Source organism: Apium graveolens, chromosome 4 (genome assembly GCF_009905375.1).
Source record: "Apium graveolens cultivar Ventura chromosome 4, ASM990537v1, whole genome shotgun sequence".
NCBI lineage: Eukaryota > Viridiplantae > Streptophyta > Magnoliopsida > Apiales > Apiaceae > Apium > Apium graveolens.
Genome location: NC_133650.1, coordinates 300099753 through 300116099, shown reverse-complemented (window position 1 = coordinate 300116099; position 16347 = coordinate 300099753). Strand labels below are relative to the sequence as shown.

The 16347-nt window shown below is 30.3% G+C and overlaps 1 protein-coding gene across 1 annotated transcript; it reads right to left on the bottom strand.

The window, feature by feature from the left end:
- Positions 1-2132: 2132 nt before the first annotated feature.
- Positions 2133-4610, bottom strand: LOC141721384 (pentatricopeptide repeat-containing protein At3g51320-like). The gene has a single exon (XM_074524303.1). It carries the CDS (start codon positions 4474-4476, stop codon positions 2743-2745), a length of 1734 nt encoding a protein of 577 aa, XP_074380404.1. The 5' UTR covers positions 4477-4610; the 3' UTR covers positions 2133-2742.
- Positions 4611-16347: the final 11737 nt, after the last annotated feature.

Genomic DNA, 16347 nt, shown 5'->3' with positions numbered 1-16347 from the left:
TAATAGGTATCCATATGATTCATGTATAATTTTCTCGCCACCTGATTGCATTCTGTTACTTATCATAATCAGGGGGTTTTCATAAATTAAAGATGTAATTGCACGAAAATGACCTAATTATAATATTTTTACACAAAAATGATCAATAAAGGAATTAAAAATCAAAGAGCATTTATAAAATAAATCAATCACGGAATTAAAAATCAAATAGCAGCTACAAATTAGCAGAAAAACTTGTTTTTATAAAGGTAAACGACTTTTCTTTTATAAAACTACATAATCACACCTTAATCTACATTTTCGGCACATAGCCAAGACGGAAAACAGTACCTTAATTTATATTTCTGGGACAGATCTTTGACGAAAATAGTAAACCACATTTCAAACATAAGCATTCAAAAGTATATTAAACTTAACACCTTAATTTTCATCTTTTTCGTCTTCATCTCCGCCACTAGTTTTTTTTGAAACTGCCTTATGATTCTTTCGCTTAACTATGTCACGTCGACCACCATCAAAGAGACTCGTAAGTGAGAAGTCAATATATTTATGATAATACAGTTTCATCATGAACAAGGGAACATTCATCACTTGCCTTCCAAAACTTTAGTATCCACATAAAATAAGTGTTAAAATATGCATATCAACCATTTCTTACTTAGAATTATGTAATTTCTTATATTCATGTACAGTCTGATAACATGAAAACAATAATTAAAGATACTAATGAAGAATACCAATGTACCAACATATCATGAATCCAAATTTCATAAATTCTTAATTTTATGCTAGGCAACATCTATAAGTGATAGTTAGAAAGCATCCAAATTTTACGTCTTAGGAATGGGACAACTCATACAAAATTAGTACATTTTTAATAAGTAATATAAGCTAATGAGTACAATGTAAAGAAATACCAAAATATTTTAGTATAAAGCCAACATAGATAGATTAAACTAAAGAGAGACTTTCAGGTTATACATAAAAAGCCAAGAAATTTATACAGTCATGCACTCGACTTCACAAAAGAAATCAGCAAAAACGTTCTTTTCTTCGAGTCCTGGGATAGAACTATCGAAATATTTGTAGTTGCTCTTTAGTTTTTAATTTCGTGATTAATTTAATTTGTAGATACTTTTTGATTTTTAATTCTTTGATAGATCATTTTTGTGCAAAAAAATACATTTCAGACCATCTTAGTGCAATTATATCTTTGGTTTAAAAAAATCTTAACGTCCGTTAAAAATAACTAACGAAATGCAATCCGGTGGCAAAAAAATTATACATAGTCATACAGATGCCTATTATTATATGTTGGTCATTTTTGTGCAAAATAATTATAACTCATGTCATCTTTGTGTAATTATGTCTTGATTTTATAGTAATATATATTTATACTGAGTAGATAGTTGTCTCTAACCCGTCCCCGTATTTTTACATGTGTTCTAACAAATTTTGAGATGCATTAAAATCGAATCTGAAACGATAAAAGATAAATTCTCATCATTTGGGTTATCTTATCGCACTCAAATCCGTTATTAATTTCAGAATAACTAAACTCTTCAATATTGTTATTTTCGACCTGCCTCATTGATTCCAGAATAGCTAAATTTTCCAATATCGTTTTATGAATTTATGCTATCGAATAAAGTTTTAAACAAAATGGATCAAAAAAATTATTTAATTCGTTAGTTAAATAAAAAATTAATTTAAAAGTCTCAGCTTTATACTTTTCAATCCCTTTCGGTTGGATCTTAATTTATATTAAAATTATTTGTTAATAACATTTTTGGTTGAAATTTAATATATAATAAATTTATAAATATATGTTAATTTTTTCAATTGGGTTTCATAGAGAACAATTTAATTGGAGAATATCGGAGAACACTTCATTTTTGTATATTTTTTATCTCTTATTCAAAATACATGTGTTATGTTAATGAAAACAAAAAATTGTATATAGCCAAAAAATATGAGAATTTTTTTACGGAAAATATACATATGGTATGCACAAATTAAATAACATATTATACTTCTATATTTAGTGTTCTATAATAAATATGAATTTATTTATTAAAATTTTGGGATGTATTATGTAAAATTAAAATATATTTATGATAATTTTTGATGCAATTGAAGAAAAAATATTAACACATAAATATAAATTACAAAAATATGAACTAGTCCTCATCTGAGCCTACCCTATATACTATGTGTTCATGATAGAAGTTATTATTTTTATTCGAATGTAAGCCAAATATGCCCCTAACAAGATTAGAGGAAACTTGGTGCACTTGGTTTGGTGATTTAGGTTTCCATATCAATTGTCGAGACGGAAGCATTTGCTTGAAGAAAGAGGCTAATGGATTTACCAGATGAGATGTTACATCATTTTAAGCACTCTGTTGGGTGAATCAAGCCCGGAAGGAACTGGTTTTAGCAACAAAGACTGTGTGATTATTTACTCTCCAATTCATCAAGCAATGTAACCCATTTAACTACGGGACAACAGTAACTGTTCAGTTCTGTTTGTCTTGCTCGCAGTGATCTTAGCTATCCTTTTCAAAAAACTTCAGTTGCATGTTACAACAATTTTAGAACTCAGAAAACACCACGAAGCTTTAAACTTTAACATCTGCAATGAACGTGCGATCCAGAAAAAAAGAGAGATCCAAATCCTTCAGTCTCGAGTGGAAGTCTCAAATAGGAGATTTCCATGTGGAGTGTTGTGTCTATCAAGAATTACTGGTTAATTTCCATGTCGACATGTTGTATATATCTATTGTATAGTTCATTTCCCACCTCAAGGTTGTGGACAATACACTTCAAATCTGCAAGAGTATAGCCTGGCATTTTCTTAAACCCTCTTTCTTTCATTGTTTCCTTTGTACGAACAACTTCCTCCCATTGTCCGGCCACAGCATATACAGCCATTAGCAGTGCATGATATGATTGATTTTGCGGATCTTGATCAATCAAAGTTTTTGCAATTTGTTCTCCTAATACCATATTGCCCTTAAAACGGCATAAACCAAGTACCACAGCCCACAATGTTAGCTCTGGAGGTGATCCTGCAAAAGATGGCATATATCTTAAGATTTCCATTGCCTCTAGCATTAGACCAGAACTGGCTAGAATATTTGCCATGCACCAATAATGTGCGAAATTTGGCTTTACACCAAAAACATCTGTCATTTGTTTGAAGTATTCTATTCCTTGTTTTAGAAGCCCTTCCCGCAGGCAAGCACATAGAACTCCTATGTATGTCACTTCATCAGGAAGCACCGCTTCACATAGCTCCACACTATCATCGTAATCAATTCTACAATCTATTAGCCTAGTTTTAGTGTGCATTTGAGAAAATAACTCAAGCCCGTCCCTTGGATTCCCATGAAGACAATGTCCCAAAATCATTGCATTCCAACAAACTAAATTTCTAGTATCTAACCTTTCAAACACCTTGCGAGCAATGTCTGTTCTTCGACACTTGCTATACATATCTATCAAGGCCGTATTAATAATTAGACTCGACCATAACAATGTCCTAATAAGATGTCCATGAACAGATTTTCCTTCTTTGATTCTAGCCGATCTACCACAAGCAGTAACAACACTCACCATAGTCGTATCATTACCTTTAAATCTCAACACCACCATTTCCCGAAACAACTTCAACCCACACCCAGGATTCCCACCACTCAAATAACCCGAAATCAAAACATTCCAAGAAATGACATTCTTATGAGGCATACAATCAAACAATTTATGTGCACTACTCAAATCACAAACTTTAACAAAAGCATCAACCATACTATTCCATGACACCAAGTCTCTCGCAAACATTTCAACAAACAACCTCTTAGCAACATCAATAAGCCCAAAACAACCATACATATGAATCAAACAATTCTCAACTTGCAAAACCCAATCAACCCCAATCTTAACAGCTTGCCCATGACATTTAAGCCCAATTTCTACACACCCCATTTGAACACAAGCTTTAAAAAGTGAAACAAAGGTATAACTATTAGGCAAGACTCCATTTTTAAGCATATCAAAGTAAAAAACCACAGCTTTATCAGGTAAACAACTCAAAGCACAAGCCTTTACGACAATATTATAACAAAAAGTATCGGGAAAACTAAGGCATTTAAACAACAACAATGTGTAATCAATGTGAGCATATTGTGCAGAAAGGTTCAAGATTCTTGAAGAAAAAGATGGGTTTTGAAAGAGAGATGAAGTTGTTAAGTTGGCTTGGATTTGATAGAGATGGGTCATGTTTTGACATGTTTTGAGAAGGTGTAGAATGTGATTGATTGAAGGAGTTGTGTTGTAAAGATTGAAAAAGGGAGAAGAAGAAGAAGAGATTAAAGATGGGTTTGAGTGACAGAGAGAGATTTTAGATTGAGAGAGAAGAGATTGATGGGTTTTTAGTCTAAGGAGATCTTTCAAAGTGGTGAAGGCTCTTGCCATTCATCTGCAACTTAGTTTCGCCATCAATGGTAGTTGTTTTGTTTTTTGAATAAATTCTAAACACCAACTAGAATTAACAAAATGAAATGTAACAATAATCTGAAGATCCTAAAATGAATCGGTGAAATCATACATGGGCCACTTGTTAAAAAAAATGCCGAAAACTTGTTACTATACAATGCTAAATACCACTAAAAAAATTATACAAATGCTAAGTTCCGGCATAGTTTGCGAATGCGTCAAGATTATAAAATACAGTTCAAGTATATTAGCCAAATGACCCTCCTCATTTTCCATGCAAACACTTGGACACTTAATCATCTTCAAGGTTTTTGTTAATCATTTTCTAGTTTTTTGTGCATACCGATGACTTGAAATGTGTACATGTATATATTATAATATTTTAACAGTTAATTCATTTAACTTATATTTACAGTACAACTAATAATATATTGAACTTATATTTTACACATAATACATTTAACCTGATATAATATTCATTTTGACTTATATTTATAATATACCTATTAAACTTATATTTTACACATAATTCATTTAATCTGATATAATTTTCACATTAACTTATATTTACAATGCACTTAATAATACAATTAACTTATATCTTACACATTATACAATTAATCTCATATAGTTTTCCTATCATATCTCACCTATAAATATATGACTAACTCTTACTTATTTATTTGTATCTCTCTTTAAAATATCTTAGTATAATTTGCTCATTTTCAATCCATCATCTGACTCGGGAGTAAGAAAAGAGTTTCATCAGAATTTCATCATCATCTTCAATCCATTATTTAATCGCTAGCAAGAAGAGAGTTTCATCATCTTTAACTAAAGTGATTTAAAGATTTTATCCATTTTTTTTCCAAGTCTTGTCCATTTTTTTAATACACAAAAACTTCATATTTTTTTGCTCTTTTGATGATATTGTTGTTTTTTATTGAGAAATCTATATAATATGTGTTAAATTAATAAATAACTTTATCTTTATGTTCATTTTTAATCATTAATTGTAAATATGTGTTCTAGTTAATATTTAACTAACTTATGTTTTTTTGATGGTAATATCTTTTTCTTTGAAAATTTGTATCGTATTGCTAAAATTAATAGATAACTTTATATTTATATCATTTGTTAGTCACTGATTATAAATATATATTGAAGTTAAATTTTTAGCTAATTTATGCACTTTTGATGGTACTCTTTTTTCTTGGAAAATTTGTATAATATGTGCTAAATTAATATATAACTTTATTTTCATGTCATTTTTTAGTCACGGGTTATAAATATATGTTGCAGTTAATTTTTAACTAATATAAAAATATATATATATATATGTGAATACTAAATATCTACTAATGCATGCATGTAATGTAAGATAGAGTGGTGTTTTCAAACTATTTGTTTTATCTTTTTCAACTAATTTATAATAAGTGTAGTGTTTTCACACCATTTGTTTCATCTTTTTTTTAAAAAAAAAATTAGTTTTCTGCATTTTTTATAATCTATGCAATCTCCATTAAATATAAAATAATTTTTCAAAATGCATTTATGTTTTGGCACCATTTTTTTTGCCCGAGTAGAAATAAGATACAATATTAAATTAATAAATTTATATATATATATATGTATATTGTAAATTAATTAAATTATACAATGTATTCAGTCTTGATTAATAAATTTAATTACTAATTAATAACATAATAACTAAAAAAGTATATAACATATATATTGGTCAGCTTATAAATGAATCTAAAATATATATTATTTTAATGAGTAAAGTAAATATAGTTGAAAAATTGATAAAAGTGAGTAGTGAAAATAAATGGCCTAACTTGACATTGACATATTCATCTTAGTGTGCATTAGACATCTTAGATAAAATTATATGTAAGCTAGACTATCATTTATGTATTAACTTGCAATTAATCTATATATTATATTGATATTAATTTTTTGTGTCACACAAATAATAATTTCACATGAAACAATATTTTCTAGTTATTGCATTAACTCTTTGGATTGTTGGTCTTTTTTCACAGGAAAAAATTTATTTATCTATGGATGGAAAAGAAGAATTTTTAGGTGAGTTTCTTATAATTATTTTTTGTTCCAAATTTTCTTATATTTCTTTTGCTAAATTATTTATATGCATCTAATAGTATTTATGTTAATTTATATTTATTTTCATGTTTAGTATTGCAGGGTGTATATTTTGATGTCAGTGTTTTGCATCTCTTGACTGAATTGATTGGTAAAATTTCTTATACAACTATTAAAAAAATTATTAAGGAATATAATCGTCAATGTGGTTGTTACTTGAGAACAACTCATGGTCTTCCATGCGCGCATGAGATGATGATATTAGACAATGTAGGAAAGAGCATCGAGTTGAATAGTATTCATGTTTTCTTAAAAAAACTCTTCATATGGAAGGTGATACTTTTTATTCCGATGATAACCACGAACAATTTCAAGATGCTGATGAGATTTTGTGGAATTACTTTAACATTACGCTGAAACAATCACTGGAGGTGAAGAAAATGTATATATCTAAACTGGAGAAAATGATGCACCCAGATACAGTGATAGAGGAAGAGCCTTTTAGTGATCGACAAAGTAAGGGGCGCCCGAAAAGTAGGAGTTCCACAAAAAGAGATCCTTCATACTTTGAGTATGTTGACAAAGAAACTTCTACATCTAAATCAGGTAAAAAGTTCAAAGGGCCCGCAACGGAAGAATCCATTCTTTCAGAAATTTCAAAATTTGTTGTTCCATATATTCATGAATATGTAAATGTTTCCGCTGACAATAATTGTGGGTATAAATCAGTAGCCCGTCAGATTTATGGGTCAGAAAATCAATGGAGAAGGGTGCGTACAGATTTGCATGATTTCATAGAGACGCGTTTCGATTATTGGATGAAAGTATGTCATAAAAATTTGGATGAAGCAAGAATGACGTTAAGAAGAGTTAACCATTGTGAAAGTTCTTGTTCATATGAGTATTGGATGTCTTTGGATGAAATGGGTCCAGTAATTGCGACTATTTACAATGTGATTTTAGTTGCTTTGGTCCCAATACAAATGGGTACTTTGACATATTTGCCACTATATGTTCCAGAAGACATTAATAGTCCGGAGAAACTCACCTGCATAACATTTCTAAAAAGCTCTAATCACTTTATTTCGGTATGTATGCTTTACTAGTTTGTCAATGTTTATTAACTCATATCATATTATTTTGATATTATGATTATATTTACAGGCCCCTATGATCAATAATTGTTCTGTTCCGGAGATTTATAGATTTTGATTCAAATTTCATGAAGATTCTGTACATGGATGGGATGCTCCTCTGATGACTAGAATTGAGAAATGAAAATCTTTACGTACCTGAATGTTTATATGTAATTTAATAATGTGTATGTGCCTTTTTAATATATCTTTTATACAATTAAGAGATGTACAAATAAATATTTGTGAAATAGTTAGCATGGTCGTGCTCTAGCTGATCCAGTAGAGGGTAACACCTCCGTCACCTGAGACCTTTATGCATACTATTTAAAAGATTTCAAATAAATACTTGCAAATTAGTTAACAAGTATATTTTAAATATTATTATTGTGTATTCAAAATAGAAACAAAAATTATATAATTAATTAATTAATATCTCAATTTAAAATATATTTTGTTTTTTTAAATAAGTATACTTTGAGAACAATTTCTATAAAAAATCATATTTTATAATTGATATTATATAAGAAAAATAAAAATAATTGATATTAAATATAAAAAAATTTAATGACATTCAATGAATATTTTAAATTTGATGTGTTATATTTTCAATAAAAATTGATATGATGAATTATTTTATAAAAAGTTAAATATTTATAAAATATAATATCACATATTATTTTATATGAATATTAAGTCTAATTATTAATCTACTTAGCAATCAATAACATTACGTAGTAATTAGGAAAAGTACACCTGCATACATTAATTAATATTGAATCATTTATTGAGCACGAAGGGTTTTAACGTAATCTAACTAAATTGTATTTGGCAAAAGTGACCTGCATTTGGCACCACCCAATTCTGGAGAGTCAAGTGTTTCACTATTGAAAACGAAGGAAAATAATGTTAGAGGTCCAAATTCATATCCAAGATAAATATTCAAACTCCCTGTATAAACATAATTTTTACCAATAAAATCATTCTAAATTGTTAAGATATTATTGACATATTATTTGTGACCAAATTATTTGGTATTAATGATTAAATAGTACTCCATGTGTCCCTCTCATTTGTTTACAATTTTCTTTTTTGGGATGTCCGTTCCAATTGTTTATATTTCAATTTTTTTGAAAAATAGTATAGTTTTTATAACATTTAAAATAACTACATCCACTACTTATTTCCACTATATCCACTTTATACATATAATATTAATCGATCTCACTACTTTACTTACTTTTTTTAACTTTTCTCCACTATTTTATTATTTTTCTTAAACTCTATGCCCAACCCAAATGTAAATATTTGGGAGGGACGGATGGAGTATAATTTACTTTAAATGATATATATGAAAATGTTAACAAAGCGTTGATGCAATTATTGAGCTTGTAATTTGATTCATGATGTGTTTATGTATGATTGATTATTAAAAAAGATATATGTGAAAGTCTGTATCTAGGTACCTCAGTTTTTCCTAAAAACAATTTCGTAGGATATGACGTGGTATTTTTTTACATCTTCATCTATATATAATAGAAGAACATGATGATAATATTGATGAGATTAAAAAGTCTCATTAAAATGACTAATTTATCCCTATATTTTAAATTAATATAAAAGAGGTTTTTAGGGGGAATTGAACCCGAGTCTTTACATTCACAAACACACATCATCTTATCACTACACCACATGTTACTTAAGTTTTTTCATACACATAATATGTGAGTGTCGTAAATAATGACAATTTATTTAACTTTAAACATGATTACTAAAATATTTGAAAAGTTATTTTTGAACAATTGAATTTGAGATATAAAGTTAAGTATAGTATATAAACGAATCATTCTCTTATTTATTAAACAATTTTTAATTTGAAAAGTATGTCTCATACATTTTTAATATATATTTTTAATAAAAAATAAATTGTACATATAATTAAATTTTTTATATGTTGAAAAGAGATACACTTATATAAATAATATATATGTGTAAAACATATTTAGATTAGTTATAATTAGCGTATTTCGATTTATTTCGAATTCAAAATTAGAACTTTACTCATTTTTCAAAAAATACTCGAAATTTGACTAAATGACATGCGCGTAAATACCACGTCACTACCTAGGTATAATTTAAATTACGAGTTTAACCAGAAAATCTTACCAACAAAGAAAAGTTTCGTGATATCTTACGTTGGTAAAAATTAATATCTTTGAGATCTTTATGAAATCAAGTCAATTGATATTATGTATCAAAATTACTAGCTTAAAATCAGAATTTTACCCATTTTGAAAAAATACTCGAAATTTGACTACATGACCTAGCCGAAAATACATCATCATTATATAGGTTTAATAAATTTAAATTACGAGCTCGACGAGAATATCTTACCAATAAGGATAAATTTTATAATATCTTATATTAATAAAAAATAATATTTTTGAGGTCTTTATACGAAAGTCAACTGATATTATGTATCAAAATTATTAACTGACTGGTTTTACATTATTACATCTGGAATTTGACCCAATATTTAAATATATTCAAAATTTGACATGAGATGTCACGAGCTCCGTTAAAACTACGAATATATACTAAATCGATTTATTTATTAATGTTTCACTTTAAAAAAATTAGGTTTAAAATATTATTTAATGATAGTGAATTTATAAAGAGGTGCTCCCAAAATCCTATTTTTCATTCTCTTTAGAAAAAATTAAACTACAACTATAAAGTAAAATTAATAATTTTCATTAACATAACATTTGATGTTTTTTCATAAAAAAATATTTTATTTATTGCATTATTTAATTAAAGATATATTTTTAATCAAATATTTGTAAGACAAATCCCAAATTTTATATACTTCAATTTGACATGGTTATTATAAGTAATCATATACATAAAGTCCCTATTTTTTTCGTGGAGTTTATGAGTCCAAAATCCTAACTTTATATTACAATTCAATCTAATGGTTTAGGTTTAATGTTTCTAATAATTTAAAAACTAAAACAATAAACTACATGATATAAACGCGTGTTGTGGTGTTATATCATTAATGTTCAGCAAGTTGAATATGAAATTACACCTAGAGGGGGGGGGTGAATAGGTAATTATGGCTAACTAGGTTTACTTTTAAATTTTACCCGATAATAGCTTACTGAGATTTTATCAACTGAGCTATAATCTGACAATGATAGTAAGCTGAGATGACTAAATGCAATGCAGAAAATAATGTGCAGGAAAGTAAATAGGAGACACAAGAATTTTAGCCAGGTTCGACCCCTAAGCCCCTATGGTCTACGTCCTGGTCCCTTACCAACTTGGTAAGAGAATATATTATTGATCAATGAAGGTTACAACTACAAGATACAACAATATATCTCCCTTTATCCCAACTGCTGATAATGGCTTGCTGAAACCCTGTTTAAGAACCTGCTCTCTAAGTACTATACTACCCCGTAGTACAAACTCCTCTAGCAAGTACCACTAAACCCTTGTTTCCCTAGCCAACTTATCCAGCAACTAATCAATACAATTGAACAATACAAATCAGTGATAAAGTTTACAACTCAAACTATAAACTCTCTCTAAGATGAAACATGTGACGCCCTCCAAACCCGGGGTCTAGATTTGGGGGTCACTCGCCAATAAACTAAAATAAAATAATCACAGCGGAATAATAAAATAAATACGACCCCTTTACCTGCACTGGATCGATCACAGGTTATAGTATGGAACAGGCACTACTACAAATCAAGTGTTATTACAAACCATAGTCTAATTAGTTTTACAGATTATTCAAATTATATTACAAACCGCTAGACTATCCAAGCGTCCCAAAACAGTCTACCTGGAAACACACCAACTATTTACAAACACACGACTTCTGGTCAAACTTGGAACTTAAGCTTGCTCTGGCCTAACTGAAAGAATCAAGATAAGAAACAAGTATGAGCGAAAGAAATGCTCAGCAAGTAGTAAATAGCTTATGATTTGGAATAACAACAGTATATCTGATGAACAAAACCAACTACAATAATTGAGCAGTATCAAAACTGATATAAATTTGATAATAAACAACATTTGCAATATATTATGTTTTGGGATTGGAATCCTCGAACGACGGTGTGTTGCCGCCGGTGATCAGCCGCGGAGCAACACCGGTATGCCGAAACATATCCAACTAAACAAAAGGTACCCAAGGCACATATTGGCCTAGCAAGGTGTTATATCCTGTATAACACATAGCTCACACTGGACCGCCGCCACGGCCTCTTACGCAACCATCCAACCCATAAAACCATTTGCCGTCAAAGGAGTCGAATCAAATGACATCCTTAACCACATAACTCCCCATTTCTCATGGTCCGGAGTTTTCTCAACAACCAATGGCGAAATAACCAGAACAATTAGTTATTCGCTAGTCTCAATTCAAAGCTTCACTGTATAGAGTAAGTTATAGCGAAATGTAAAAATATTTAACTATTCTGAACTTAGAATAGTAGAGAAATTAAAAGGATAAATTTAGAGTCAATAACACTTGAATGGCATGTGAACATATAAATATTTGCATAATAAGATTCAAAATAAACGTCACTGGAACAATAAGTGAAGTTAGGGTACTTGCCTGGTATGCTCAATAATCTTTTACTTTAACTCTGTTTCTATCTGCTGGCTACTATCTCCGTCTAACACTTGACTGCGCTCCTTGCTACTTGATTCTATAAACAAAAGGACTATCTTAATTGACAGATCTAAACTTAATCGACGTAACTATACGTCTTGACATCTACCCGATCGTTTATAACTAGCATGGCATTTTAAAATTATAACAGATAGCATGCATATCACGTAACACGTAATCATGACATTTATATAACACGTACTCACATATTTTATGTAACACATAAGTCAAATCATTAAGAGATACATCTCAGTGCGTTCAGAATGAAAATTAGGTCAATATTAGCATTTACCGATCAGATACCGACTTAAACTGATACACAAATCAAATGACATTGCAATACAAAAGAAATTAGGTCTCAAAAGTATTTTTATTAAAAGCGCAATATTTTTCTGAATCTGTACGCGTTCGTTTCGTATTAAACGGACAAACGGTTGATTTATTATGAATTTTTGAACATTTTTCGGAATAAAACGGGTCTCCGAATCATTTAATAATTAAATAATAGGGCTCGAACACTCGAAAATAATTTTGTAAAAATTATCGAGTTTGGAAAATAATTTAAAATAATGTTTTAAAGCTCGAAACTATTTTTCAGAATTTTTAAATCAATTTTAAATAATTAAATCTAATTAAATAATCAATTAAAATTAATTAATAACTAATTAAATTAATTAACCAACTAATATTTAAATTAATTGACTAATTAAATAATTAATTATCAACTAAAATTAATTAACTAAATAATTTTGATTTATTTTTGAATTAAAATAAATTTTCAGAATTAAATTAATGAATTTCAAAATAAAAATAAATTTTCAGAAATTAAAATAGGATTTTTGAATTATTTTAAAACAGAAAATTACAGAAACAGACTTATGGAAATTGGTTTGGGGAAAAATGGATTGAAATCGGGTCGGAAATTGGGTTAAAAACGGGTCGAACCGGGTCGTCAAGAAACCCAAGAACAAGCCGGAAATCCGCAGATTCCGGCGAGTCTTCCGGGTTCCGGCGAACGCCGTTCACCCTTCTGTGTCCCGATTTTGCAATTCTTTTCAATACAGAAATGATTCACAGTTGTATCAGCAACACAACCATAAGAATCATCTTCACAAACGATCCAAAGATCGACAACTCCGGCGGAAACCACCATTAACGCCGGTGGTTTCTTCGAGTTTTCCGGCAAAACTCGACTGTATCATTCCCGAATTCAAACACTACAATTTTGTACATAATTCGACTAGAATTCATCATATAAAACTACTTATAACATCAAAACAATCAAACAATCATCAGAATTCAAAACCCCAATTTCGAATCATGAACCCTAAAACCGATTTTCAAATTTAACAACTGTTAGAACGATTTGATGATATAAAATGATAGAGAATCATCTGTGATTCATTTTGGTTATTCATACTTCAAATTCTGAAATCTGCATCACCCTCAAATTTGGGTTTGATTCTCAGAAATCTTCAAGAACACCAAGAACACATATTCAAGAAATTTTCAGAAATTAAAACCTCAATTTCTATATGATATTGAACTCTATTTTTGACATATAATATACCAAATTGACCAGAAAAACATGCTCTTCAACATGGAAGCATCAAATCACATCAACAACATCAAGAACAAAAATTCATAATTTAATTATCAAATAATTCGAATATAAATAATTAAATAAGAAAATTACTGTGATTTCTGGAAGGAAACTGATGATTGATTCAGCTAGAAGATTTCGAGAGCTTCGTTTTGATATGCTGCACGCCCGAATCGGAGTTCGATAACGCCTTCGTTCGTGTGTTTGATTCTCGGGAACGTATCAGTTTTCTCGAGTTTTTCTCTGTATTTACGGTGTTTTAACTGGTTGCAAATGAATAAACGGAATAAACGAAATAAGAAATAGGCTATTTATATTTATGGAATATTGGATCGTTCTGGATCGTTTTGGATCGTTAAATTAGTTGCTTAGCCGCTAAGTAACTGTAAAACGATACAATTCAATACCAGAATTGGATAATTATCAACACCGGGCTTTTTATAAAACACCATATACGAACATAACGTAAAAATATCCCGTCTTTCGAGATTACGGGTTTTTATTGATTACCGAAATAACTATCGTATCGAAAATATTGCGCCGGGCCGCGCACGGGTCAAACCGTAATCCGGATCGAAAAAGTCAAAACACGGAAAATGTCCGGAATTACCAGATTAGGTTAGGAAGGAGTTTTCGGAAGAGTTTCGGGTTGTAAAAACGCAAAACGGTTGAAGTTTGGAAGATTCCCGGCTTTATAAAATAATTTTATAATTATTCTGAAAATAATTAATAATTCATAAATCATTATAAAATCATATAACACTCCAAAAATTACCAGAAAAATACCACAATTATCTATATTTTATTCTGGACATATAAAAATTCAAATATTCAAATAATGTCACATATAACATTCAGATATCTATTCTACTTTTCAGATAATTCACCAAAAATTTACATAAAATCACATAAACAATTCCAAATAATAATAATAATATTTGAAAATATATGGGATATTACAATCTACCCCCCTTAACAGGATTCTGTCCTCAGAATCAGCCTAGGAAAACAAATGAGGATACTTGGATTGCATTTCGCTTTCCAACTCCCAAGTCGACTCTTCAACCTTGGGATTCCTCCACAAGACTCGCACTAAAGATACAGACTTATTCCTAAGTACTCTTTCTTTCTTATCTAAAATCTGCACTGGTTGCTCTACAAAAGATAAATCTGGTTGGATCTCGATTGGCTCGTATTCTATCACATGATTCGAATCAGACAAATAACGCTTCAACATTGACACGTGGAACACGTTGTGAATATGCTGCATGTGAGGTGGTAACGCTAATTCGTAAGCAACCTTTCCTACACGCTTCAAAATCTCAAAAGGGCCAACATAACGCGGACTCAACTTTCCTTTTTTTCCAAATCTTGATAAACCTTTCCAAGGTGAGACCTTTAATAGTACTGCCTCTCCAACTTCAAATTCCATATCTTTTCTGGTAGGATCAGCATATTTGCGTTGACGATCTTGAGCTGCTGTTAATCTTTTCCGAATGAGTTCTATTTTCTCCTTCGTCTGTTGGATCAATTCTGGACCCAAAATCTTTCTTTCACCAACTTCTTCCCAACATATTGGAGATCTGCATCTTCTACCGTACAAAGCTTCATAAGGTGGCATTCCAATACTGGCATGATAGTTGTTGTTGTAGGAGAATTCAACTAATGGCAAATGCTCGTCCCAACTACCTTCAAAATCTAGTGCACATACCCTTAGCATATCTTCAATAGTCTGAATCGTTCTTTCACTTTGACCGTCTGTCTGCGGATGATACGCGGTACTCATGTTCAGCTTCGTTCCGAGACAATCTTGAAAACTTCTCCAAAATCTTGAGTTAAATCGAGGATCTCGGTCTGAAACTATGGATACTGGAACTCCGTGTCTTGTCACAATTTCTTTAAGATATAACCGTACCAATTTATCCATTGAGAATCTCTCGTTGATAGGAAGAAAATGCGCCGACTTCGTCAATCTGTCGATAATAACCCAAATAGCATCATGATTCGCCCTGGTCCTTGGTAATCCAACTACGAAATCCATCGCTATATGCTCCCATTTCCATTCTGGAATGTCCAATGGTTGTATCAGTCCACTGGGCCTTTGATGTTCCGCTTTGACTCGCTGGCAAGTGTAACACTTACTTACCCATTCTGCAATTTCCTTTTTCATGCTTGGCCACCAAAAGTTTTCTCTTAAGTCTCTATACATCTTCGTACTCCCGGGATGAATTGAATATCTAGAGTTGTGAGCGTCTCGAAGAATTTCATCTTTCAGCTCGGCTACATTGGGTATCCATATTCTGGAAGAAAATCTTAAT